At 41.4% G+C, this 26,251-nt stretch overlaps 1 protein-coding gene across 2 annotated transcripts in view; it reads right to left on the reverse strand.

Annotated features, from left to right (window-relative positions):
* Positions 1–11,734: 11,734 nt before the first annotated feature.
* The window catches only part of LOC110527600 (zinc finger protein 385B), a 148,878-nt gene continuing 134,361 nt past the window's right edge, over positions 11,735–26,251 (reverse strand). For both annotated transcript variants that reach the window (XM_021608989.3, XM_021608990.3), the window contains 5 exons: positions 20,802–20,991; positions 19,067–19,381; positions 18,670–18,851; positions 17,763–17,864; positions 11,735–16,166 (listed from right to left, as the gene is read on the reverse strand). In XM_021608989.3, the coding sequence (XP_021464664.3) occupies positions 15,954–16,166; positions 17,763–17,864; positions 18,670–18,851; positions 19,067–19,381; positions 20,802–20,991 (1,002 nt within the window). In that variant the 3' untranslated portion in view covers positions 11,735–15,953. The remainder of the gene's footprint in view (positions 16,167–17,762; positions 17,865–18,669; positions 18,852–19,066; positions 19,382–20,801; positions 20,992–26,251) is intronic.

The raw sequence follows: 26,251 nt of genomic DNA on the forward strand, positions 1-26,251 counted from the left end.
TAGTCTCTTGTGACAGACAATGCATTTTCTTGGATCTGAGGTTACCACCGGATGCAACTCGGTCTCTAGTAACAGTAGCATACTGCTCAAGTCTCCAATGGTAACAACCCGGCTACAGCTCCATCTCTTGGTTCCGAATTCAAAGTCACTCACCGTGCAGGAACTGCTGACCGGTGCAAGGCTAAATTCCTCTGGGAGTCCATGCTGTGTGTCGACCCCAGAAACCCCTCTGATGATCCTGAGGGAGGTTGACTGTCCAGGCTCATCTCAGAAGGTTGTGTCGGATCCCGAGCTGAACCGCATGTCTTGCAGCGTCCCGACCTGGCCCAGAGTGCTGTGCATCATGTGCAGGCCAGATCCTATAACAGTAAGGTGTCTGTGTTCCTTTTTCTGCCCTCCTGACAGGGGAGTGGTTGAAGGATAGTCCTCCTGTCAATCACGAGGTGAGCCATCTCAAGAGGTCTGAACTGTCTCTTGATTGCAGCATCATAGCAAACAGTCAGCCATGTGTTTTTATTCAACTTTATATTTGAGTTACACCTACGTTAACGTCTGTCATGAGAGACTAGTCTTTAGGACACATAGTTGACAACAGTTGATTTCATTTCTAAGAAATGTGAGTCAAACACCCACAAAGGCCAATTAAGTGAACTGATCATTCTGTTACTCTCAAAATGTAGTGGAGAGGGAAAAAAAGTGATTGCTGTCAATACGATTCATTGATTGATTTTCCATTTTATGTCATTACCAACAGATCCTTATTGTTTTACCGTCCCTTACTGGAACTTCTTTCCTTCAAAGAAAGTGTTTTGTCTTTGGCATCATTAAAGTGAAGACTTATTTTATCAAATCAATTCTCTGTAATTATTATTACATGATTAAACTAATCATGTAAATGTAATTAACTAGGAAGTCGGGGCACCAAGGAATATCTTCAGGTTACCAAGTTATAATTTTCCTAATATAACTCTTCAGATATTTTAATATCTGATCAATTAGTCTTCTAATTAATGAATTATTCTTTAACTCACGTTAGTCTCATTCCAAACTGTTGGTTATCTGCACGAACCCAACCTTTACTATGAATCATCCATACACCAATTGTCTTAATAATTTATTTACCAACTAAATAATCACAGAAACGCATAAACAAACAACAGTTATGGTTACAAGGAAATGATAGGGGAGGCTCCCTAGTGGGCTAGCTGATATGACGGCTTGGTGGACAAAGGGAAGTGGGTGTGGACTGAGAACAGGCCGGAAAGACAAAAAGGAATCACTACACAGTTGATAATTATATTAATTGAAATGCTAATCCTTTGCACATGAACGCTCACTCATTCGGGAATAATTGCAATCAATTTATATTTACGCCCAGTGTGTCGTCGTGATTTCTGTTGGTCCGTCTGTTGGAGTCAGTTCATCATCGTCGCTCTCTCTGCTTCCCTGAAGATCAAAGTATTTCCTGGTTAGAATGGTTACTTCAAAGTACCATTTAGAAATGTTCTCATAGAATAGGTGTTTCGGTGGTTGTCTATCTTCGCATCCCAGGTTGACATAATTTCTAGCTGCAGACTAGTAATTATTATCTAAGATTTGTCCTTATTCTGTAGGAATCGATAGTCTCATGGTTTAACCATTTCCAGCCGTGTAGCCAATGCTCCATGTGGTATGGTTAGGCATTCAACAACCATTACAACCTTAGCTTGTACTGTTTTTGTGGTCTGAAGAGGATTTCCTCAGGAGGTGGTTTTATTCGTAACAGTAGAAAAGGACTGTTCCACGACGCCAGATCATGTCTGTGCTCATGGGGGAGGGCCAATGACTTAGTTAAACTTTAAAGGAAACCTTATATCATTTCACAAATAGTTTAATCTTTACTCATTCATTTTATACAAGAATTAGATGCAAACCCCATAATTGAGAAATGTACACATTCAGAGATATAGTTATGTGTGTTTCCTGTCCTCTCTGAGGTCACCAAATGAAACACACTCGTCCCTTAAGTGTCCACGAACCATTCCCACCTTCTCACAAGTGGACCTTTTGTATCAAATTCCCATTTTGGGAATTTAGGAGTTCGCCATGTTGAAATCCTTTGTTCTCTTGTTGGGGAATAATCAGAATTGGTTGGTAACATAGGTAAGATGTTTTAGTGTTCATCATATGTTTGTAAGTTACTTCTCATCAGAATGGGTTTGTATAATACTGTGGCGGGGTTGCAGTATCTGTTCTATGTCAAGACTAAGTTGCTTGGGCCGGAGAGAGGGGAGAGGTCAAGCGTGTATCTCTTGGCTCCACAATGTCTGTGTGCCAGTCAGTGTGTCTCTGTGATCTTGTCAAGATAGGATGGATTTGACATATGCCTGTTGACATGGAGGATTGGTTTATGGTTCTGAGTTTGAGAAAATAACATAGTTTAGGAGACAAAGCTGAACGATTTATTATGTCTATGCTGTCTGACTATGTGTGTTTTTTGCTATTAAAGGATCTCAGTTGCAATGTGGAAGGGACTCTCAGAGAATTCCTTTTTAGACACTGAATTAATCTGAGAGTCACAGGGTTGTAATAGAGCTCATGTAATTAAAGATGGACTTTGATAACTAACTCTGACTTGTGTGTGGTTTGCTCTCATGATTTGGTAAATAGAGGAAATTTCCACGACACTCTCTATGTGGCTCTCTTTCTGCATTCCCAAAGGAAGAGAGTCTCCTCCAGAAATGCACGACCTGAGATAACAGAACCTGGGTGTAGGAGATAGAGAGGGGGATGCTACGATCTATACCCAGAAAGGGCCACGTCATGACAAAAGGCTGGTCATTTTTGTGGTGATAAATGCTCTATTTGCATTCCAAATCAGATCTTTCACCTGTAGTTAGTATAGAAAGATGGTCAAATTAAAAGTGAAATCAAACTTTAAAGTGCATTTAAAATCATTTACAGTAAAATAGTAAAATGAAAAGAAGTAAAAGCAAACAAGAAGCATTAAATGGGAATAATAAAAGATCACAAAACACAAAGGATGTCCAATTATTATTTTTTTAATTCAATGCGCTTTTGTTATATCACATATAACAGTAGAGGGCGCCATACTATCAGGAAAACAAGTTCAGTGCCCAGTTCCAAAATCATTCTCGTTTGCAGTTGAGATGTGGTGTAATTCTGGTGTGACAAGATCATTTGTACTGTAGAAAAGTCTGTTGTTATTGAACTATCATATACACTTCACCTCACTGCTTACTGTCACTGTGGAGCAATTGTGTGTAGAGAATGTGAAATGGAAATGGTTTGACTGGACTATGTTCAGGAGAAATGAACCTGCAAAGCTTTTCACTTTGAATGGCATTGTACTGATTGGCTGTAAATTGCTCTAAATCAGGAGCCATCATCGAACAAATGTGGAACACAGAGTGATGTCATTAAATGCATGACTTCACAAAATGATCAGCCACACATTCATCTGAGAACTGTAATAAACTGTCATAGATCTTTCAACTTTTTTTTAACCTTTATTTAACTACGCAAGTCAGTTAAGAACAGATTCTTATTTTCAATGATGGCCTAGGAACAGTGGGTTAACTGCCTTGTTCAGGGGCAGAACAACACATTTGTACCCTGTCAGCTCAGGAATTTGATCTTGCAACCTTTCGGTTACTAGTCCAACACTCTAACCACTAGGCTTGCTGCTGCCCCGAAGTGATTTATCAGCTAGTTTACACTGGCAACATGTCATGTGCTTCTCTTTAGGGTTTTAGAATAAAGGTCTATAGGCCCTATCCAGCAACAACTCCTTGCTCGCCACACCGGTGTGAAGCTAGCCACAATAAGGATTAGCTATAATGGTGGAATTTGAGAATCGCCTCCAAAATAAAAGTGCCCAATTGAAAATGATTCAAACTAATTAAAAATAGTGGAATCATATTTGGACTAGATAATGGTTGGAATGTTGTTATATAAATTAAACAGATGACAATAGTTAATTAAAAACAAAAAATGTAAAAATCGGTTAAAATCCCACTATGGATTTAGAATTGCATTGGGGGCGTACTTATATGCACAGTACAGCCTAAGCTATGGATTGTGCACCCATGAAGTGGATATCAGCCTACTCAGTGACACTCACATCACCATTGTACAGCAATTAGGAAAGGCACAGTGACAGATTTCTATTTTCTTTCTTAGTTTGTTGGATCTGGTATTTGAACCAATAACCTTTCAGTTACTGATCTAATGCTCTAACCTTGAGGCTACCTACCTAGTCCAAATATGTCTTGATAACACTATGTGTAACCATTTGCATCACTTTCAATTAGTGATTTTTATTTTGGAGGCTAATCGTAAATTCTATTATTGTGGCTAATCCTAATTGTGGCTACCTTCACATAGGTGCCCGCCACTACCCCCTGGCCTAGGCACTTGTGGAGATGTGAGAGGATTGCACAGTTGTTAATTCCACTTAGCCTAAAAGAGGGTGTCATGACGTTGGTCTGGGGGGTAGGTTTATGACAGTCATAAATACCTCTTCCCCCATTTTTCCTCTCTCTACCCTACTGAGGTTACATTTGCAAAACCCTTGGTTAACATAGAGATTCTGGGAACATCAGAAGGTGGGGGGAAATGAACTATATTCTGGCAATCCAATCAATTGAACATATGCGATGGTACTTAATAACTTGTTATGGCTGCAAGCCCGATATCGGGATAAGTGTCATCAACAACCGCTGAATAGCATAGCGCTACATTCAATATTACTACAAATATTTATATTCATGAAATCACAAGTGCAATATAGGAAAACACAGATTAGCCTTTTGTTAATCCACCTGTCGTGTCAGATTTAGAAATTATGCTTTTCAGCGAAAGCAATTCAAGCATTTGTGTAAGCGTTTATCGATCGCACGACAAAACATTAAGTACACTTAGCATCAGGAAGCTTGGTCACGAAAATCAGAAAAGCAATCAAATTAATCGTTTACCTTTGATGATCTTCGGATGTTTTCACTCACGAGACTCCCAGTTACACAACAAATGTTCCGTTTGTTCCATAAAGATTATTCTTATATCCAAAATACCTCCGTTTGTTTGTCGCGTTATGTTCAGAAATCCACAGGAAAGAGCGGTCATGACAACGCAGACGAAAATTCCAAATAGTTTCCATAATGTCCACAGAAACATGTCAAACGATTTTTATAATCAATTCTCAGGTTGTTTTCAAAATATATAATCAATAATATATCAACCGCAAATGTCTTTCACAGTAGGAGAGGGAAAAGCAATACCTATCCAAATTATGTTGCGCGAGCAAAACTCATGTGACCACAAAACTCATGTGACTATGTCTGAAGACTGTTGTCAACTTGAGGAAGCGATAGGAAAAGGAATCTGGTTCATATCCCTTTAAATCCAGCAAAGGTAGACTATGGAACATGGAGTTTTCAAAATAGAAACCACTTCCTGTTTTGATTTTCCTCAGGGTTTCGCCTGCAATATCGGTTCTGTTATACTCACAGACAATATTTTTACAGTTTTGGAAACTTTAGAGTGTTTTCTATCCAATACTAATACTAATAATATGCATATATTAGCAACTGAGACTGAGGAGCTGGCCGTTTACAATGGGCACCTTTTCATCCAAGCTACTCAATACTGCCCCTGCAGCCATAAAAAGTGAATGAATATGATGTCAGTTCGGTTGTCATCTGAGACATTCACATCAATGATAAGATGACATAAACTCTACAGTGGAAAGTCTACACATCAGAGTTATTGGATTCACATGGAATTGTTGTTCAATTTAAATGTTTTAATATGAAATTATTCGTGATGGGATGAAATGTGATTTTAGCTTCTAAAATGTGAGATTTGGGTTTTCATAGGGCTCTGATCAATCAGTGGCCCGCCCCTGTGAAGGGACATGGGCTATAAAACTTTTCAAACACGCCCTCCTCTCCCTTCCTATATAAGCCCTTGACGACAATATAACCTGCTGTTCCGAGGACGTGAGGACGACGGTCCTATGTCAGAATGGTTCAGATAATAACTACAGAACGAAGCCAACATCAGTGTGAGCTTTGGTTGCGAATGGTATGAATTTTGAACTCTTATTCACTACAGAGGTGATACCTACTAGCCGTTGAGTAAGCAACAGAAGCTGCAAACGAGAGTTAGGAAGGAACAGACAGAGTATCCCGTCTATCACACAACGACTCTATTACAACGTATCCAATTGACCACCAGAGACATTCTTCAAAGGACAAAGGACTTGGTTTGGCAACACGGCCTTCCATCTACCACCAACCTACCGAAGCGCAGCTCAGAGTAAATATTTATTGCATTTTCCTTTTCCAAATGGGCGGTAATTTAGAATGCATAAGATACTGTATTTAGGATAGCACAGCTTCTCCCTGTGTCCCTCAGTCTTCCCGCTCTTTCACTCAAAGTTTCACCCCAGTTTCTTTTCATTTGTGTAACCAGCTGTCATATCTGTTCCGCCCGCTAGGGAGGTTTTCCTTTATGACGTAATTTGTAATCGAGGTATAATTCATTCTTTGTATATGTAATTCTGTGTGATTAGTTAGTTAGTAAATAAATAATTAAACCCAATTTTGTATTGCTGATTCAACTTGTTAGCCAGGCTTCGTTCAGATAACCAAGAATTTACAACTTTCAGATGAGACTGAAATAAGTTGACGATTAATATTGACTGCTATTGATGTAAAATATTACCAGGTCTTTTAATTTTTTAAAATGTATTTATTTATTTATTTATTTTTACCCCTTTTTCTCCCCAATTTTGTGGTATCCAATTGTTTAGTAGCTACTATCTTGTCGCTACAACTCCCGTACGGGCTCGGGAGAGACGAAGGTAGAAAGTCATGCATCCTCCGATACACAACCCAACCAAACCACACTACTTCTTAACACAGCGCCATCCAACCCGGATGCCAGCCGCGCCAATGTGTCGGAGAAAACACCGTGCACCTGGCAACCTTGGTTAGCGTGCACTGCGCCCGGCCCGCTACAGGAGTCGCTGGTGCGTGATGAGACAAGCATTTCCCTACCGGCCAAACCCTCCCCAACCCGGACGATGCTAGGTCAATTGTGCGTCGCCCCCGGACCTCCCGGTCGCGGCCGGTTACAACAGAGCCTGGCCGCGAACCCAGAGTCTCTGGTAGCACAGCTGGCACTGCAGTACAGCGCCCTTAGCCACTGCGTCACCCGGGAGATATTACTAGGTCTTTAAGAGTTTATTCGGAAGATAACAGCTCTATAAATATTATTTCGTGGTGCCTGACTCTAGTTAATTACATTTACATGATTAGCTCAATCAGGTGATATTAATTACGGATAAATTATTTTATAGAATAGCATGTCATATCACTGAATCCGGCATAGCCAAAGACACAACAAGGGTAAAGTAGAGCTATTAGCATATCCTCTCAGATCTTCAAGTGTCTAAGGTGGAGGAGGGCTTGGGGTTGTTTCTGAGCACTGATGAACATTGGTAGTAGGCGATGTTTAACAGTGAGAATCGCAGAATGGTGAACTTACTAAATGAATGAGAGATTGACTGTGTGATATTAGGTTGCTTCTTGTGTAAATATTTTCTGTCTGGATTACTCACCACTGAACAAAATGGGGCTTCCCTGCAGAGAGGATGCCAGGGCCAACTCAATAAGACTAACACAGAGCTTTCTATATATCAGGAGGAAGTGAGCAGCCAGCCCAGAATAACTGAAAGTAGTGATGCTCTTCTAAATGTTTATGTCCATATGCAAACTACTGTATTTATTTTCCCAATCGTTTTTAACAGAGGTCCATTCTCCCTTTCCTACCTGAATGTGTTCAGTCATGTCAGTGTGATATTAGCTCTGAGAGAAACTGAGAGATTCCATGGTGTCATCTTTCATAACAGAAGGCTAGAGTCGAGCTCTTGCTCCCAGTCTCACAAGGATTAACAGACTAATGGTTGTGCATATAAAGCACTCCAGGCAGACTGTTAACAAAGTGCTTGCATCCCAAATTGCACCCTATTCTCTGTATATGCTCTACTTTTCACCAGGGTCTATAGGGCTCTGATCAGTACACTATATAGAGAAAATGTTGCCATTTGGAGTCCTTTTCATAGAAGGCAGAAATTGTGTTTCAGGGCATTGTAACGTCTGCTTCCAACTCACACTCTCAAACACATAGATCCCCTGAACACAGCTCACTTTCCAGCCCACTTTCCAGCCCGCACTCTCAAACACATCAAGATCCCCTGAACGCAGCTCACTCTCCAAATCCCAATCACCTGAATTCTGATCACACACCTGTATGTAATTTACACACACTATTTAGTTCAGTTCTTAGCACCCCATCCTTGTGAGGTATTGTTTGTTTTGATACACATGTCTACTTGGAGTGCTGGGTTTTCCCGTGTTAGTCCTCCTGTGTACCATAGTTTTGGCCATCCTCACTAACCACGCCTTTTTGCCTATTCCCTGCCCGTACTTTTGCCTGTCGGATTTCCTGTCATCAATCTCTTGCCTGATCTCCCGGACTATGTCTGTAGCCTTCTCCCTGCCTGTACTGTTGCCCTTTTGGACCCTTGTTTATGACCTTCTGCCTGCCCCTGGACCCAGCTACCTGCCTCCTCCTGTAGTCCTTTACAAATAAACACCTGCTGCGCCCTGCGCTTGAAACCAGCTCTCTGGCAGGCATAGCATTAATATTCAGTAGCCTACATACTGTACATGTTTCTATGATTTACTATTGGATTATTTGCAAGGTAATTTTCATGTAGGGCCAAGCATAAAATGATATGAGAACTACCCAGTGTTATTGCTATTTAGTATTTACTATTAATTCTTACTCTACAGTAGCACAAACCAGCTAACCATGCCTATCAGATCAATTGTGCAAGTTAATAAGTACTGACATTTTAAAAATATGAAGGGAGAGAACTATGCTTTCTAAATCTGGCATTAACTGCAATCAAGGGAGATTTGCGACACTTGTTCCACTTGTGTTCCTCTTTCAGCGCTCTTGACTGTAATGACTTGCTTTCAACATTATGCATGGGGCCTGGGTGTTTAAGTGGGATCAAGCGCATCAAGCGCGAGTGAAAAGAGTAGATAAGCTGACATAAGGCTTTCATAATACTATGACAACCACGGTTTAACCTCGGCATTCACTTCAAAGGAAAAGGGGGAAAAGACTTGAGGACTTGAGTCTTTCACACTGCTAAAATACTTTCCTAAGATTTCTTAAAGCTTTTCTAGGGTTAGATTGTGTTCTTTGACGTATGTGGTAAGATTTGCCTGTCATAACAGCAGCATTAAGGCTCAAAACTATACTGCAGAACTAAATGATCAACATGGCCAATGTAGATAATGTGTACATTGTTTAAATATGAAATGTCCGGTGATTTCGCTGATATGGCTGAAAACATAACTGGTCATTTCAGCCATTGCATATTTTTGTTCTTGCATGCTTTTCTCATGCAGTGTAGCCTGTACTAAGTGATTTTATGTAAACATGAGTATAAGCTAGATGTGGTGTCAGTGGAGTGATGCTGAGCTTCTTACACAGCACTCGGCAGGAGGATCAAAAGACAGACATGTTCTTTACATAACCTGCTTGCATAATGAAATCCTGCTGCCGCATGAGTCACACTAATACTTACTCACATTTGTGGATAAACCCATATGACATACAGTGCCTTGCAAAAGTATTCACCCCCCTTGGCGTTTTTCCTATTTTGTTGCATTATATCCTGTAATTTACAAGGATTTTTATTTGGATTTCATGTAATGGACAAAATAGTCCAAATTGGTGAAGTGAAATGAAAATAATTAATTTTTTTTAAATTCGAAAGAAAAAAAAATATGGACCAGTGCATATGTATTCACCCCTTTTGCTATGAAGTCCCTAAATAAGATCTGGCGCAACCAACTACCTTCAGAAGTCACATAATTAGTTAAATAAAGTCCACCTGTGTGCAATCTAAGTGTCACAAGATCTGTCACATGATCTCAGATTCTGCAACACCACTAAGCAAGGGGCACCACCAAGCAAACAGCACTATGAAGACCAAGGAGCTTTACAAACAGGTCAGGGACAAAGTTGTGGAGAAGTACCGATCAGGGTTGGGTTATAAAGAAATATCAGAAACTTTGAACATCCCACAGATCACCATTAAATCCATTATTTAAAAAAATGTAAAGAATATTGCACCACAACAAACCTGCCAAGAAAGGCCGCCCACCAAAACTCACAGGCCAGGCAAGGAGGGCATTAATCAGAGAGGCAACAAAGAGACCAAATATAACTCTGAATGAGCTGCAAAGCTCCACAGCGGAGAGTAGAGTATCTGTCCATAAGACTACTTTAAGCCGTACACTCCACAGAGCTGGGATTTACGGAAGAGTGGCCAAAAAAGAAACAAGCGAACATGTTTGGTGTTCGCCAAAAGACATGTGGGAGGCTCCCCAAACATAAGGAAGAAGGTACTCTGGTCAGATGAGACTAAAATTGAGCTTTTTGGCCATCAAGGAAAACGCTATGTCTGGCACAAACCCAACACCTCTCATCACCCCGAGAACCCCTTCCCCATAATGAAGCGTGGTGCTGGCAGCATCATGCTGTGGGGATGTTTTTCATTGGCAGGGACTGGGAAGCTGGTCAGGTTTAAAGGAATGATGGATGGCGCTAAATACAGGGACATTTTTGAGGGAAACCTGTTTCAGTCTTCCAGAGATTTGAGACTGGGACGGAGGTTCACCTTCCAGTAGGACAATGATCCTAAGCATACTGCTAAAGCAACACTCGAGTGGTTTAAGGTGAAACATTTAAATGTCTTGGAATGGCCTAGTCAAAGCCCAGACCTCAATCCAATTGAGAATCTGTGGTATGACTTAAAGATTGCTGTACACCAGCAGAACCCATCCAACTTGAAGGAGCTGGAGCAGTTTTTCCTTGAAGAATGGGCAAAAATCCCAGTGGCTAGATGTGCCAAGCTTATAGAGACATACCCCCAAGAGACTTGCAGCTGTAATTGCTGCAAAAGGCGGCTCTACAAAGTATTGACTTTTTCATTTTTTCCTGTCTAATTTCTTGTTTGTTTCACAATAAAAAATATTTAGCATCTTCAAAGTGGTAGGCGTGTTGTGTAAGTCAAATGATACAACCCCCCCCAAATATATTTTAATTCCAGGGTGTAAGACAACAAAATAGGAAAAATGCCAAGGGGGGTGACTACTTTTGCAAGCCACAGTATGATGTTTTTACACTCACATAGGGCCAATATTGAAAAATATTCAAATCGGAATTAAACATTGAGGAGAGAGCAAAACAAGTAAAATAACAGTTACGAGAAAGAATAAAACTAAAGTAAATTGTAAATAATGCAGTTTCATGTTTTAGCATTGTTTTTGGTGTTTTATCACTTGTTGAAAAAACAGTTGTAATTTTGCACCTGAAGCAAATGCTTAGTAAATCTTCATAAATCTTGCCTTGACATTTTTTTTCAAGCAAATAGGACAAAAGAGGAAAAATAAGCCTTATCATCTAATTTCATGTTCCATTGCGCCTGATAAGTGGATAATAATGATGGTAGTTTAATTGATTATCTCCTACATTTCCCAAACACAGTTTTATTTATTTCTAATTACACTCAAATTCAGGGATGATCATACTGTATTCAGGTGAGAAGTATTGTTAATATGCAGTAAAAAACAACAACATTGAGGTGGTTGTGAAACAAATATATTATTTTATTGAAATACTTTCCATGTATACTTTTTTCTCATACATACATCTTATACACTTATCAAGTCCTCACATCCTCACAAACCTCTGTTGTCTCATCTGAGCAGTGTAAATGACTTAATATTCTAGAAATACCCATGTATGGTACCAATTCTTTTAGGAGAACTTTGTAAATTCTGGTTAACACACCATATTACAAATCCCACTGTGGACCCATAGAGGCACAGTGCCTTAAGAAATTATTCACACCCCTTGACTTTTTCCACATTTTTTTGTGTTACAGCCAGAATTTAAAATGTATTAAATTTGTCACTGGCCTACGTACAATACCCCATAATGTCAAAGTGGAATTATGTTTTCAGAGCTTTTTACAAAAAATATTTTTATGAAAAGCTGAAATGTATTGAGTCAAAAAGTATTCAACCCCTTTGTTATGGCAAGACTAAATAAGTTCAGGAGTACAAATCTGCTTAAGAAGTCACAATAAGTTGCATGGACTCAATAACATGATTTTTGCAAGACTACCTAATCTCTGTACCCCACACATACAATTATCTGTAAGATCCCTCAGTCAATAATTTAATTTCAAACACAGATTCAACCACAAAGACAAGGGACAAGCAGACATTAAAACTCCCTTTGAGCATGATGAAGTTATTAATTACACTTTGGATGGTGTATCAATAAACCCAGTCACTACAAAGATACAGACGTCCTTCCTAACTAAGAGGCAGGAGAGGAAGGAAACCGCTCAAGGATTTAATCATGACGCCAATGGTCACTTTAAAACAGTTACATAGTTTAATGGCTGTGATAGGAGAAAACTGAGGATGGATCAACATTGTAGTTACTCCACAATACTAACCTAATTGACAGAGTGAAAAGAAGGAAGCCGGTACAGAATAAAATCTTCCAAAACATGCATCCTGTTTACAATAAGGCACTAAAGTAAACCTGCAAACATTTTGGCAAAGACATCAACTTTTTGTCCTGAATACAAAGCATTACGTTTGGGGCAAATCCATAAAACACATCACTGAGTGTCACTCTCCATATATTCAAGCAAAGTGGTGGCTGAATGATGCTATTGGTATGCTTGTCATCAGCAAGGACTAGGGAGTTTTTAGGATACAAATAAATGGAATAGAGCTAAGCACAGGCAAAATTCTAGAGGAAAACCTGGTTCAGTCTGCTTTCCAACAGACACTGGGAAAAAATTCGCCATTCAGCAGGACAAAAACCTAAAACAAAAGGCCAAATATACACTGGAGTTGCTTACCAAGACGACATTGAATGTTACTAATTGGCTTAAAAATACTGGAAAATGGCTGTCGAGCAATAACCAACAATCAACTTGACAGAGCTTGAACATTTTTTTAAATAATAATGTGCAAAAATTATACAATCCAGGTGTGCAAAGCTCTTAGAGCATTACCCAGAAAGACTCAAAGCTGTAATTGCTGCCAAAGTTGATTCTAGCATGTTTTGACTCAGGGGGTTGAATACTTACTTCACATACACTTATGTTGGAGTCATTAAAACTCATTTTTAACCACTCCACAAAATTCTTGTTAAGAAACTATAGTTTTGGCAAGTAGGTTAGGACATATTTGTATTTTTTTATTTGACCTTTATTTAACTAGGCAAGTCAGGTAAGAACAAATTCTTATTTTCAATGATGGCCAAGGAACAGTGGGTTAACTGCCTTGTTCAGGGGCAGAACGACAGACCTTGTCAGCTCGGGGATTTGAACCTGCAACCTTACTAGTCCAACACTCTAACCACTAGGCTACACTCTACTTTGTGCATGAAACAGGTCATTTTTCCAACAATTGTTTACAGACAGATTATTTAACTTATAATTCACTGTATCACAATTCCAGTGGGTCAGAAGTTTACATACAAGCCACTGCTCCAAAACCAACATAAAAAAGCCAGACTACTGTTTGCAACTGCACATGGGGACAAAGATTGTACTTTTTGGAGAAATGTCCTCTGGTCTGATGAAACACAAATAGAACTGTTTGGCCATAATATCCATTGTTATGTTTGGAGGAAAAAGGGGGAGTCCCCCTTGCAAGAACACCATCCCAACCGGGAAGCACGGGGGTGGCAGCATCATGTTGTAGGGGTGCTTTGCTGCAGGAGGGACTGGTGCACTTCACAAGATAGATGGCATCATGAGGCATGAAAATTATGCGGATAAATTGAAGCAACATCTCAAGACATCAGTTAAAGCTTGGTCGCAAATGGGTCTTCCAAATGGACAATGGCCCCAAGCAGAATTTCAAAGTTCTGGAAAAATGGCTTAAGGACAACAAAGTCAAGGTAATGGAGTGGCCATCACAAAGCCCTGACCTCAATCCTATAGAATATTTGTGGGCATAACTGAAAAAGTGAGGAGGCCTACAAACCTGACTCAGTTACACCAGCTCTGTCTGAAGGAATGGGCCAAAATTGACCCAACTTACTGTGGGAAGCTTGTGGAAGGCTACCCGAAATGTTTGACCGAGGTTAAACAATTTAACGGCAATGTTACCAAATACTAATTGAGTGTATGTAAACTTCTGACCCACTGGGAATGCGATGAAATAAATAAAAGCTGAAATAAATCATTTTCTCTGAATGGTGATCCTAACTGACCGAAGACAGGGAATTTTTACTAGGATTAAATGTCAAGAATTGTGAAAAACGGAGTTGAAATGTATTTGGCTAAGATGTATGTACACTGCCAAATTCAACTGTATCTAATCAAGATATATTAGTGTTTTATTTTTCATGAATAGTTTTTACAAATGTTCAAAAAAGATATCCACTTTCACATAACATTTTGTGTAGATCGTTATCAAAAATGACAATTAATTTAAGCCCCTTTTCTAACACAACAAAATGTGGAAATAGTCAATGGGTGTGAATACTTTCTGAAGGCATACCTTCAAAGAATTCCTGTGGAGAAACATCTAGCCACCTTCTATTGTAATCAATTCTGACGGTGTCTATATTAGGACAGCCTAAGTCCTGCTAAGATTGAAACAAGTCCTGCTGAGAATGAGGGTGTCGCAATATTAACACCATACAGGTTAAATCTTGCTGTTGTTGCCGCGGTTAAAACCGTACACAATATTGCTTAAAATGTGGTGACAATAGTTATCAACTTCTTGCATAGCAAAGGACATCACTGTATCATCCAGAGATGGCAGTTTTTCAATTTTGATCCTAAGCTCACAATTCCGTACTTAAAGGAGCACAACTATAACATTCATATCTCGTTTCTTGATTTAAAAAAAAGTTTAAAGCAGTATTTTCCAAACTCTCCAAACCACAATGTGTGCATAAACTATTTCTAGTACTCTGTTACAATACTACCTAACACAGTTTTGTATATACTGTACACGTATCTTAAACTCTGTACATTATTGCATTAAGGGGTCACAATACAGTGCCCTGACAAAAACGTTGACATCACATAGAAATCAAATGCCCATGACGTCCCTGCCAGACAACAGGCAGGTCAGCATTAATGTGCAATTCTCCATTTTGTCTTTGGAAAAACAAACAGTTGTTTATCTTATAATAACACTGAAATTGAAGGACCGAAGGAAAACATCCCAGATTTTGCAGGGATGTTTATTGTGATTTTGAAAGAGTTAATCGCAGCTGGTGTCAGTTGTTCAGCCCACAAGAGTTAGAAAAAAGCCTGATTTGAGGTCAATCATGGCACTGTATCCCATAGCTTTCTCCACCATACAAACACTGGAGACAAGCCAGCCCCCATCATCGGTCTAAAACAACACAGCACTTCCTCTGCTGTCCAGCACTACCACAAATTCACACCGATCATGTGTAAGGTGAGATTGAAAGAAGTCCTGACACTGAGGCTGTCCTAATAGGTCACCGTACACATGACTGGTGTTGTCCTTACATTGTGTCGAGAAACCGCGGTAATTCAAGTCAATCAGGGTGTAGACAGTTCAATGCTCCCCTCAGTTAAGGTTCAGCATGTTTAGGAGAAACATGTTGTCGGGTCAAGCTCCGTAATTCTGACTGCACCAGTGTGAACATTGCCATGGTAACACCTCTCATACACATATCAGAGCTCTCTGAGGAACAGTTTGACACCAACTACTTGTGACTCTGAGGCTGTCATAATATGGACACTGTACACACGAAGCTGGACCTCCCTTGGTGCTCAGGATGAGGGGTCAGTATGGGGCGAAGAGGATGGACCCTCCTGTTGGCCGGATAGGGCCAGGAGCCGCTCGCAGGAAAGAGGTCGGGAGGGCGGCTTTCTGGAAGATGGAGGTGTTGGGCCGCGGGTGGAGGGAGATGGAGGGTATTGTGGTGGGGATGAACGGTCTGGAGAGGAAAGCCTGAGACAGGGGCTTCAGAAGGTCCTTCTGGAATGCCAGTTTAGCCTGAGGGGAAGAGAGCAACTCCATGAGACACAACAATTCACATGGGGGTAAGGTGTGTAAATGCTATCCAATTCTATAATTGACTGATTAGTCAACAAATAAATCTGTAAATGAATCCATCAGAGAGACGATTCTAGCCTCTCTGCTCAAACAGACTACCCATAGGCAATGTGTAATATCAATTAAAAGAGAACAGCCACCGGGTGAGATAATACAGTTAATTCTGTACATTGTCAACTGAATTAATACAGATATTATCTCAGGACATTATCTCAGGATACTGGATATTATTTCAGTGAGTTGCTATTCTCTTTTCATCTGGAAACATAGTGTATATACTGTACACTGAGTGTGCTCTTTGCATGACAGACTGACCAGCTGAATCAAGGTGAAAGCTATGCTACCTTATTGATGTCACTTGTTAAATCTACTTCAATCAGTGTAGATTAAGTGTAGTAGACAGGTTAAATAATGATTTTTAAACCTTGAGATTATTGAGACATGGATTGTGTATGTGTGCCATTCAGAGGGTGAATGTGCAAGACAAAATATTGAAGTGCCTTTGGACGGTGTGTGGTAGTACATGCCAGGCGCACCGGTTTGAGTGTGTCAAGAACTGCAACACTGCTGGGTTTTTCACACACAACAGTTTCCCATGTGTATCAAGACTGATTCACCACCCAAAGGACATCCAGCCAACTTGACACAACTGTCGGAAGCATTGGAGTCAACATGGGCTAGCATCCCTATGGAACGCTTTCGACACCTTGTAGAGGCCATGCCCTGCCGAATTGAAGTTGTTCTGAGGGCAAAAGGAAGGTGGAAAGGTGGAAGGTGGGGTATTAGGAATGTCACGACTTCTGCCGAAGTCGTTGCCTCTCCTTGTTCGGGCGGTGCTCGGCGTTCGACGTCACCGGTCTTCTAGCCATCATTGATCCATTTTTCATTTTCCATTGGTTTTGTCTTGTCTTCCCACACACCTGTTTTCAATCCCATTCATTACCTGTTGTGTATTTAACCCTCTGTTTCCCCTCATGTCTTTGTCAGAGATTGTTTATTGTCAGTGTAGTGTTTTTTGTATAGCTGCGCGACGGGTCTTCGTACCCATATTTGTTTATATTCATTTTTCTATTTAGTGTTATGGAGCATGTTACTTGGACATTTATTAAAAGACTCAATTTTACACTCCGTTTGACTCTCCTGCGCCTGACTTCCCTGCCACCTATACACATATATCTGACAAGGAAGGTGGAAAGGAAATAGTTAGTCAGTTGAACAACTGAATGCATTCAACTGAAATACGTCTTCCACATTTAACCCAACCCCTCTGAGTCAGAGAGGTGTGGGGGGCTGCTTTAATCAACATCCATGTCATCGGCGCACGGGAAAAAGTGGGTTAACTGCCTTGATCAGGGGCAGAATGACAGATTTTTACCTTGTCAACTTGGGGATTTGATCCAACAACCTTTCGGTTACAGGCAAAAGCTCCTACCCACCAGGCTACCTGCCGTGTTCTTAATGTTTTGTGCACTCAGTGTAGATTTGACAAATCTCCACCAAAACTGAGGAAAATGACTGATGATAATACTGCCTTACTTCTAGTGTGGCGGTGCTGTGTTGCTGCTTGCTGTAAGGACTGTATTTGGGCTTCAAGGGTTTCCCGGCCACTCGGTCTTTGTGCCTCCGACTGGAAATGTGCTGAAACAAGTACAAAAAAGGGTTGACATAAGTCCTGTAGGCGCATGAAATAGTACCTTTCAAAGTCGTTCATACTCAGTTGAAACATAGTGTATATACAAACTCAATATGGCCGACATAAGCAAATCACTAAAACTGGCACTGATTTCGTATTTCTTCAGAGCTAATCAGTTTGATCTAGTTGATTGTAGGACATATCTCAGCGATGGGAAGCTCTGGTCTTACAGGGTCGCAGTATGTGCAGGCTTTTATTCCAGCCCAGTACTAACACATGATTGATTGAAATAATACATTTTAAATCAAGACTAGTTTATCAGGTTTTTTAACATTTGGAACAAAAGCCTGCACATACTGCGGCCATCCAAAAAATGACAACCCATGCCTTAGGCCTGTTCATTATAAATGTGAAGTTATTATCTGCTAATTTTGTTGGAGATTGACAGTGTAATTATGAGATACCTGTGGGAGAAAAATATAAAAGCCACCTGCCTAGTGTTTGACTCATGGAGGCCATATTCTATGAATTAGAGACTTCATATGATCAACTTTGCAAGATGACATTTCAAATGTAATTTGACTACACAGGCAATGGCATGGCACATACACAAAAAGTTGTAGAAATAAAAAACTATACCGCGGTACAGGATTTTGTGACAAAGACGGAGTGTTGTGTTGCACACACACTGAGGCAATTGTTCTGCCAACTCAATCCACTTCTTGTACAGAGGTAAAATGTATTATTTTGGATTTGTGATCAATTCAATGAATAAATGTTGAGATTGTCTGTAATTGTCTATTTCTTTACCTGTTTGAGCTGGATTTCTGAGTTGACGTGGACATCACAGATTTCGCAGTGAAACATCTTATTCTGCAGGCCAGAGCCTTTTGTGATGGTGGCCTGGACCTTGAGCTTAGCCCCTGGCCTGGGATAGGCTTTGATGGGCCCTGCTCCATCCCTCGCCTCCAGCATCGTTTTGTGCTTGGAACCTGGTAAGGATGTGGAATAACAAGCAAGCAAATTAAAGAGGCTATTCGTCACGTATAAAGGGTGCTCTTGAGCCAAAAGGGGCACATCCCATAGGTGGACAGAAATTACACCTCCCCAGACAATACATATATTATTACATTATATGTACAGTATATGAACCATAGCCAAAGTTTCACATGAACAATTAGCAACTAGTAGATTCCATTTAGCCAACCTGTGTTGTGGGCGTCAAGCTGGGAGAGGGAGTTGACGGCCACTTTACATAACGAACAGTAGAGAAGCTTCTTGGCCTTCTCCTCCTCTGATTCGTCGGAGTGCTTGCACGGGGCGGGGGCAGCAGGCACAGCAGGCACTGGGGTTGGTTTAGTGAGGGTGGGCTTTGACATCTCTGGGGCCGGACTGGCAGGTGTGGGCTCACACAGAGGTTTACACAGGATAGATGAGGGCGCTAATGCCAGGCCAGCAGCTGGGAAAAACGATTTTGAAGACGCCATGGGGTAGAGATTGTTTGGATGTAACCCTATTTTAACTGAAAATCAAACAGATACAACAGTTAAACCACCTCATAACCCACTTAACAAAGTGTTGTGCTACAGAGTTAGTAAGCAGGGAATTGGGCTTTTTTGGTGTGTGTGTTTTATTAGATAGGACACTAGCTCGAAACCTCGCTTGCACGGATACAGTGGCTGTATTCTGGAGGCAGCGGCTTAGACCGCTTGACCACGACAGGCCACAGAATTGGCATTGATGCACGCAATCTGCGATCAATTGAATGAATGAGTTGAGAGCCTTTTCTCTCTCAAACTAGTCTGAATTGCATGTATTCGAAGGTATTAAACTAGTCTGAATTGCATGTCTGTAAGGTATTGATACATGCCGTTGTTACCATAAGAGAAGACTCCCTCTATGGTTTTATCTAACCTTAATCAAACCTAACGTCATCTGACTTCCATCTGTTCAGGATTGATGAGTCAGACTCCCCATTTTGGACCGATTTCTTCCTTTTCATGACTATGAATTAGCCAGTAAATTTGAGCTGACCTGCGGAGGAACAGACCGTACACATGATGATTGGTGCTTTTTTTTTTATATATATTTTTTTACAGGCAATCTGCAATTGGTACATAAATTAATGATATATATCCATTGATTCTTTAAGAATACACAGTAAATTCTGAATGCCACATGAGCTTAATTCAACTGTCGTGACCGATCAGAACCCAAAATATAAGCTTGTTTTACTCCATTGTTTGTAAACAATGTAACTGTTGATGGCCACTTTGCCTATAATGTTGATATCATGGATGGTCATTCCCTGTATCCATAGCTTTGTCTATGAATTTGCAGGTGCTTACATTTATCCAGCCACATCCCTAAGTTGTGGCGGGGTTAAACTTATTCACAATATGCCTTGCTCATATCGATATCATAACAAATTATTGATATTGGGATCCACCACTACTTATCCAGCACGAATACATCTATCATTAAACCAAGCAACAGCCCAGGTGGTAGCGTAGCCTACCATTCCCAACTCAGATCAATGGGTATGCAATCCAACACCATTTTCATAGGTCAGTGACTTTAGCAATCCAACGCGGCACATTGATGTAGGCAGCACATTCAAATGACCCTGACACATGTTCACAAGCTCCTCTAAGCTGAGGTATAACAATAACACACAGAGAAGCACATACACACATTCACAAACACACTTATCATCACAAGTCCAAACGCTTGAGACAAAGACCAATAAGACAATGGCTGTATAGAGCATGCAGCATAAATATTCAGAGTAGACAATGGGCATGTCCCAAATGGTACACTATTCCCTATATAGTGCACTACCTTTGACCAGAGCCCACATAGGGCTCTAGTCAAAAGTAATGCACTATGGAGGGAATTGGGTGCCATTTGGAACTCAACCTTAAACAAGATGAGCTATTAACCTGGTTGTTCAGAGCTGCAGGCAGTGACAGCGATACTGGAGGAGGAAGAGGAGGTGGTGGAGGACATGAATCTCTTTCCTCTGTCCTGGCTGGGTGTGCTGTTGTTTTTCAGGGTCTTATGTTTAGGCGTCTCTTGCACTTTGAGCTTCTTGGCATGTTTGCTGCCTTTGTAGTGCGCATCGGCTTGGCTCTACAAAAGAGAAGAAATTAACTGTTCCGTCAGGCTCATTGCTAACACAGAGGTTACCGCCACACACACACACACGCACGCACGCAGGCCAAGGGCTGTTAATGTGACCTTATTACCGCCACACCAGCAGTCCCGAGTCATGATGACCATGGTCAAATTCCACGTGACGGTAACTAGGCTTCTCTAAGCTCTGATTCTACTGATGGTCATTAGTGGCCTACCAGACTTGCTAACAGCCTGGTACTAGGGACTCTATTGTCCCACTCATCACTCAAAAATATTTATCAAACACTTAATGAGAGCCCATGAGCTCATGTTGCACAACAATTCTATAGGCTATGTAATTGCGTGAGAAAACAGAGTTTTGAAAGCCTCTATTAAAAAGAGGATGATCCCATCAGCTTTCTATAGGCTAGGCCTACTATATTTATTTATCAACTGTCCTAATATTAATATGATCATTACCCACATATATTATTTAGTATATGTAAAGACAACATTACATTCAGAAGAGGCTGATGGGGTGACAATATTGGTCTATCACTTGTGAATGATATATTTTCACTTGTGAATGATGCCCAGCTTGTAAGGCAAGAAACAGAGCATTGAGACTTTTTCAAATCATAGTCACACACCTCATGTAGCCTAGCCCATAGGCCTATATGTTTTGATAAGGTTTGTACCACAATTGTGGCCAAATAGCTTAAGCACATTAATCTGCTTTATAACCGGTGTAGAGCCTAACTGGTACATAGGCTGCATGTGAGTTTCAAGTTTGGGGAAGATAATTTTCACCATAAAAATACAGCATTACATGCATAATTGCATTTGCTGTTACTTTCGAGAACAGTGTATTACTGCTAATTAATTTTATTTTGTCATATTCGCATTTATAGCCTAATGCCGTGTGCGCATTGCTGCGCTTATAATGTGAAGAAATAGCCTAATAGTTTATCAACATTTTAAGCTAAATGTTCCGATCTGTTACATCAGCCTCAATGCTTTTAAAAGGTTTTTTGATGCGAGTATGTTTGGAATATTCATTTATTGCACAGAAGGACAAGTTGACTACAAGAATAGATCAACTTTTGTACTATGGGGGAATAGTAGATTGACATAGGCTAGTGCTTTTGCTGTTTGTTAGGCCGACTCATCTTGATGAATGATGAAAAGTAGGATAAATGTGGACACTTCTAACATCTTCAATATGCTCTTCGGAATTCGATAAGAGGGACACACGCAGTTGCATCCCGGATGTGTCTGTCTTCATTCACTTGTAACCTACTTAGCTGAAATGATCACGTGACGGGCATCTGAGAGAGCCACGTGAGCGAGAGGTGCTTTGGAGCATTGCAGCCAGGAGAAGGGAATTATATTCATTATATTCAGCCCAAGGGCGGCCGCAAAAGGCATGGATTTATTTAGGGGGTATTACGCCACACAAGGGGAATTGCCACCAGGATATCTGAGGCCTGTTGAAAATATTATCTAGTGCTTGTCATATTGTGAATGAGAGACTGATGAAGTGTGTGCAGCCGGCACAATAACAAATCAGAGATCATGCAACTTTTTTCCAAATCATCATTAGAGTCCCATCATGCAGCCTTAGAATGTATTCAAAATATCAACATATATCCCAACTCCAAGTGGCATAAATAACTCTAAATTAAGCATACAGTCGAAGTCGGAAGTTTACATACACGTAGGATGGAGTCATTAAAACTTATTTTTCAACCACAGTTTTGGCAAGTCGTTTAGGACGTCTACTTTGTGCAAGACACAAGTAATTTTCCCAACAATTATTTCACTTATAATTCACTGTATTACAATTCCAGTGGGTCAGAAGTTTACATACACTAAGTTGACTGTGCTTTAAACAGCTTGGAAAATTCCAGAAAATTATGTCATGGCATCAGAAGCTTCTGATAAGCTAATTGGCATAATTTGAGTCAATTGGAAGTGTACCTGTGGCTGTATTTCAAGGCCTACCTTCAAACTCAGTGCCTCTTTCCTTGACATGATTGGAAAATCAAAGGAATTAGCCAAGACCCCAGAAAAAAATTGTAGACCTCCACAAGTCTCGTTCATCCTTGGGAGCAATTTACAAATGCCTGAAGGTACCACATTGATCTGTACAAACAATAGTACGCAAGTATAAACACCATGGGACCACGCAGCGTCATACCGCTCAGGAAGGAGACGCGTTCTGTCTCCTAGAGATGAACGTACTTTGGTGCAAAAAGTGAAAATCAATCCCAGAAAAACAGCAAAGGACCCTGTGAAGATGCTGGAGGAAACAGGTACAAACGTATCTATATCCATTTTTGAGAAATTTCCTCTGGTCTGATGAAACAAAAATAGAACTGTTTGACCATAATTATGTTTGGAGGAAAAATGGGGTGGTTAGCAAGCAGTAGAACACCATCCAAACCGTAAAGCACGGGAGTGGCAGCATCATGTTGTGGGGGTGCTTTGCTGCAGGAGGGACTGGTTCACTTCACAAAATAGGTGGCATCATGAGGATGGAAAATTATGTGGATATATTGAAGCAACATCTCAAGACATCAGCCAGGAAGTTAAAGCTAGGTTGCAAATGGGTCTTCCAAATGGACAATGACCCCAAACATACCCCAAAGTTGTGGCAAAAAGGCTTAAGGACAACAAAGTCAAGGTATTGGAGTGGCCATCACAAAGCCCTGACCTCAATCCTATATAAAATGTGTGGGCAGAACTGAAAAAGCGTGTGCGAGCAAGGAGACCTTCAAACCTGACTCAGTTACACCAGCTCTGTCAGGAGGAATGGGCACTTCCGGCACCTCGCTTCGCATTCATAGGAAACTATGCAGTATTTTGTTTTTTTACATGTTATTTCTTACATTGGTACCCCAGGTAATCTTAGGTTTTATTACATACAGTCGGGAGGAACTACTGGATATAAGAGCAACGTCAACTCACCATCATTATGACCAGGAATACGACTTTCCCGAAGCGGATCCTCTGTTTTGCCCACCACCCAGGACAATGGATCGGATCCCAGCCGGCGAACCAAAACAACGACGCCGTAAAAGAGACAGACGAAGCGGTCTTCTGGTCAGGCTCCGGAGACGGGCACATTGCGCACCGCTCCCGAGCATACTACTCGCCAATGTCCAGCCTCTTGACAACAAGGTTGATGAAACCCGAGCAAGGGTAGCATTAAAGAAAGACATAAGACTGTAACGTTCTTTGCTTCACGGAAACATGGCTCACTCGAGACACGCTATCGGAGTTGGTACAGCCAGCTGGTTTCTTCATGCATCCAACAGAAACAAGCATCTTTCTGGTAAGAAGAAGGGCGGAGGGGTATGCTTTATGATTAACGAGACGTAGTGTGATCATAACAACCTACAGGAACTCAAGTCCTTCTGTTCACCTGATTTAGAATTCCTCACAATCAAATGTCGACCGCATTATCTACCAAGACAATTTATACATATATTCCCCCCCAAGCGACACATCGATGGCCCTCAACAAACTTTATTTGACTCTATGTAAACTGGAAACCACATATCCTAAGGCTGCATTCATTGTAGCTGGGGATTTTAACAAGACTAATCTGAAAACAAGACTCCCTAAATTCTATCAGCATATCGAATGTGCTACCAGGGCTGGTTAAAACCCTTGATCATTGTTATTCTAACTTCCAATATGCATATAATGCCCTCCCCTGCCCTCCTTTCGGAAAAGCTAACCACGACTCCATTTTGTTGCTCCCTGCCTATAGACAGAGACTAAAACAGGAAGCTCCCGCTCTCAGGTCTGTTCAACGCTGGTCCGAACAATCTGATTTCTGATATTTAAACGTGTTAACCCTCGCAAGGCTGCAGGCCCAGACGGCATCCCCAGCCACGTCCTCAGAGCATGCGCAGACCAGCTGGCTGGCTGGTGTTTAAGGACATATTCAATCAATCCTTTTCCCAGTCTGCTGTTCCCACATGCTTTAAGAGGGCCACCATTGTTCCTGTTCCCAAGAAAGCTAAGGTAACTGAGCTAAACGACTACTGCCCCGTAGCACTCACTTCCGTCATCATGAAGTGCTTTGAGAGACTAGTCAAGGACCATTTCACCTCCATCCTACCTGACACCCTAGACCCACTCCAATTAGCTTACAGCCCCAATAGGTTCACAGACGACGCAATCTCAACCACACTGCACACTGCCCTAACCCACCTGGACAAGAGGAATACCTATGTGAGAATGCTGTTCATCGACTACAGCTCAGCATTTAACACCATAGTACCCTCCAAACTCATCATCAAGCTCGAGACCCTGGGTCTCGACCCCACCCTTTGCAACTGGATACTGGACTTCCTGACGGGCCACCCCCAGGTGGTGAGGGTAGGTAACAACATCTCCACACCACTGATCCTCAACACTGGGGCCCCACAAGGGTGCGTTCTGAGCCCTCTCCTGTACTCGCTGTTCACCCACGACTGCGTGGCCATGCACACCTCCAACTCAATCATCAAGTTTGCAGACGACACTACAGTGGTAGACTTGATTACCAACAACGACGAGACGGCCTACAGGGAGGAGGTGAGGGTCCTCGGAGTGTGGTGTCAGGAAAATAACATCACACTCAACGTCAACAAAACAAAAGAGATGATCGTGGACTTCAGGAAACAGCAGAGGGAGCACCCCCCAATCCACATAAATGGGACAGTAGTGGAGAGGGTAGTAAGTTCTAAGTTCCTCGGCGTACACATCACGAACAAACTGAATTGGTCCACCCACACAGACAGCGTGGTGAAGAAGGCGCAGCAGCGCCTCTTCAACCTCAGGAGGCTGAAGAAATTTGGCTTGTCACCAAAAGCACTCACTAACTTTTCCAGATGCACAATCGAGAGCATCCTGTCGGGCTGTATCACCGCCTGGTATGGCAACTGCTCCACCCACAACCGTAAGGCTCTCCAGAGGGTAGTGTGGTCTGCAAAACGCATCACCGGGGGCAAACTACCTGCCCTCCAGGACACCTACACCACCCAATGTCACAGGAAGGGCCATAAAGATCATCAAGGACAACAACCACCCGAGCCACTGCCTGTTCACCCCACTATCATCCAGAAGGTGAGGTCAGTACAGGTGCATCAAAGCAGGGACTGAGAGAATGAAAAACAGCTTCTATCTCAAGGCCATCAGACTGTTAAACAGCCACCACTAACATTGAGTGGCTGCTGCCAACATACTGACTCAACTCCAACCACTTTAATAATGGAAAAAT

Source organism: Oncorhynchus mykiss, chromosome 7 (assembly GCF_057628025.1).
Source record: "Oncorhynchus mykiss isolate SJ-2025 chromosome 7, ASM5762802v1, whole genome shotgun sequence".
NCBI classification, from domain to species: domain Eukaryota; kingdom Metazoa; phylum Chordata; class Actinopteri; order Salmoniformes; family Salmonidae; genus Oncorhynchus; species Oncorhynchus mykiss.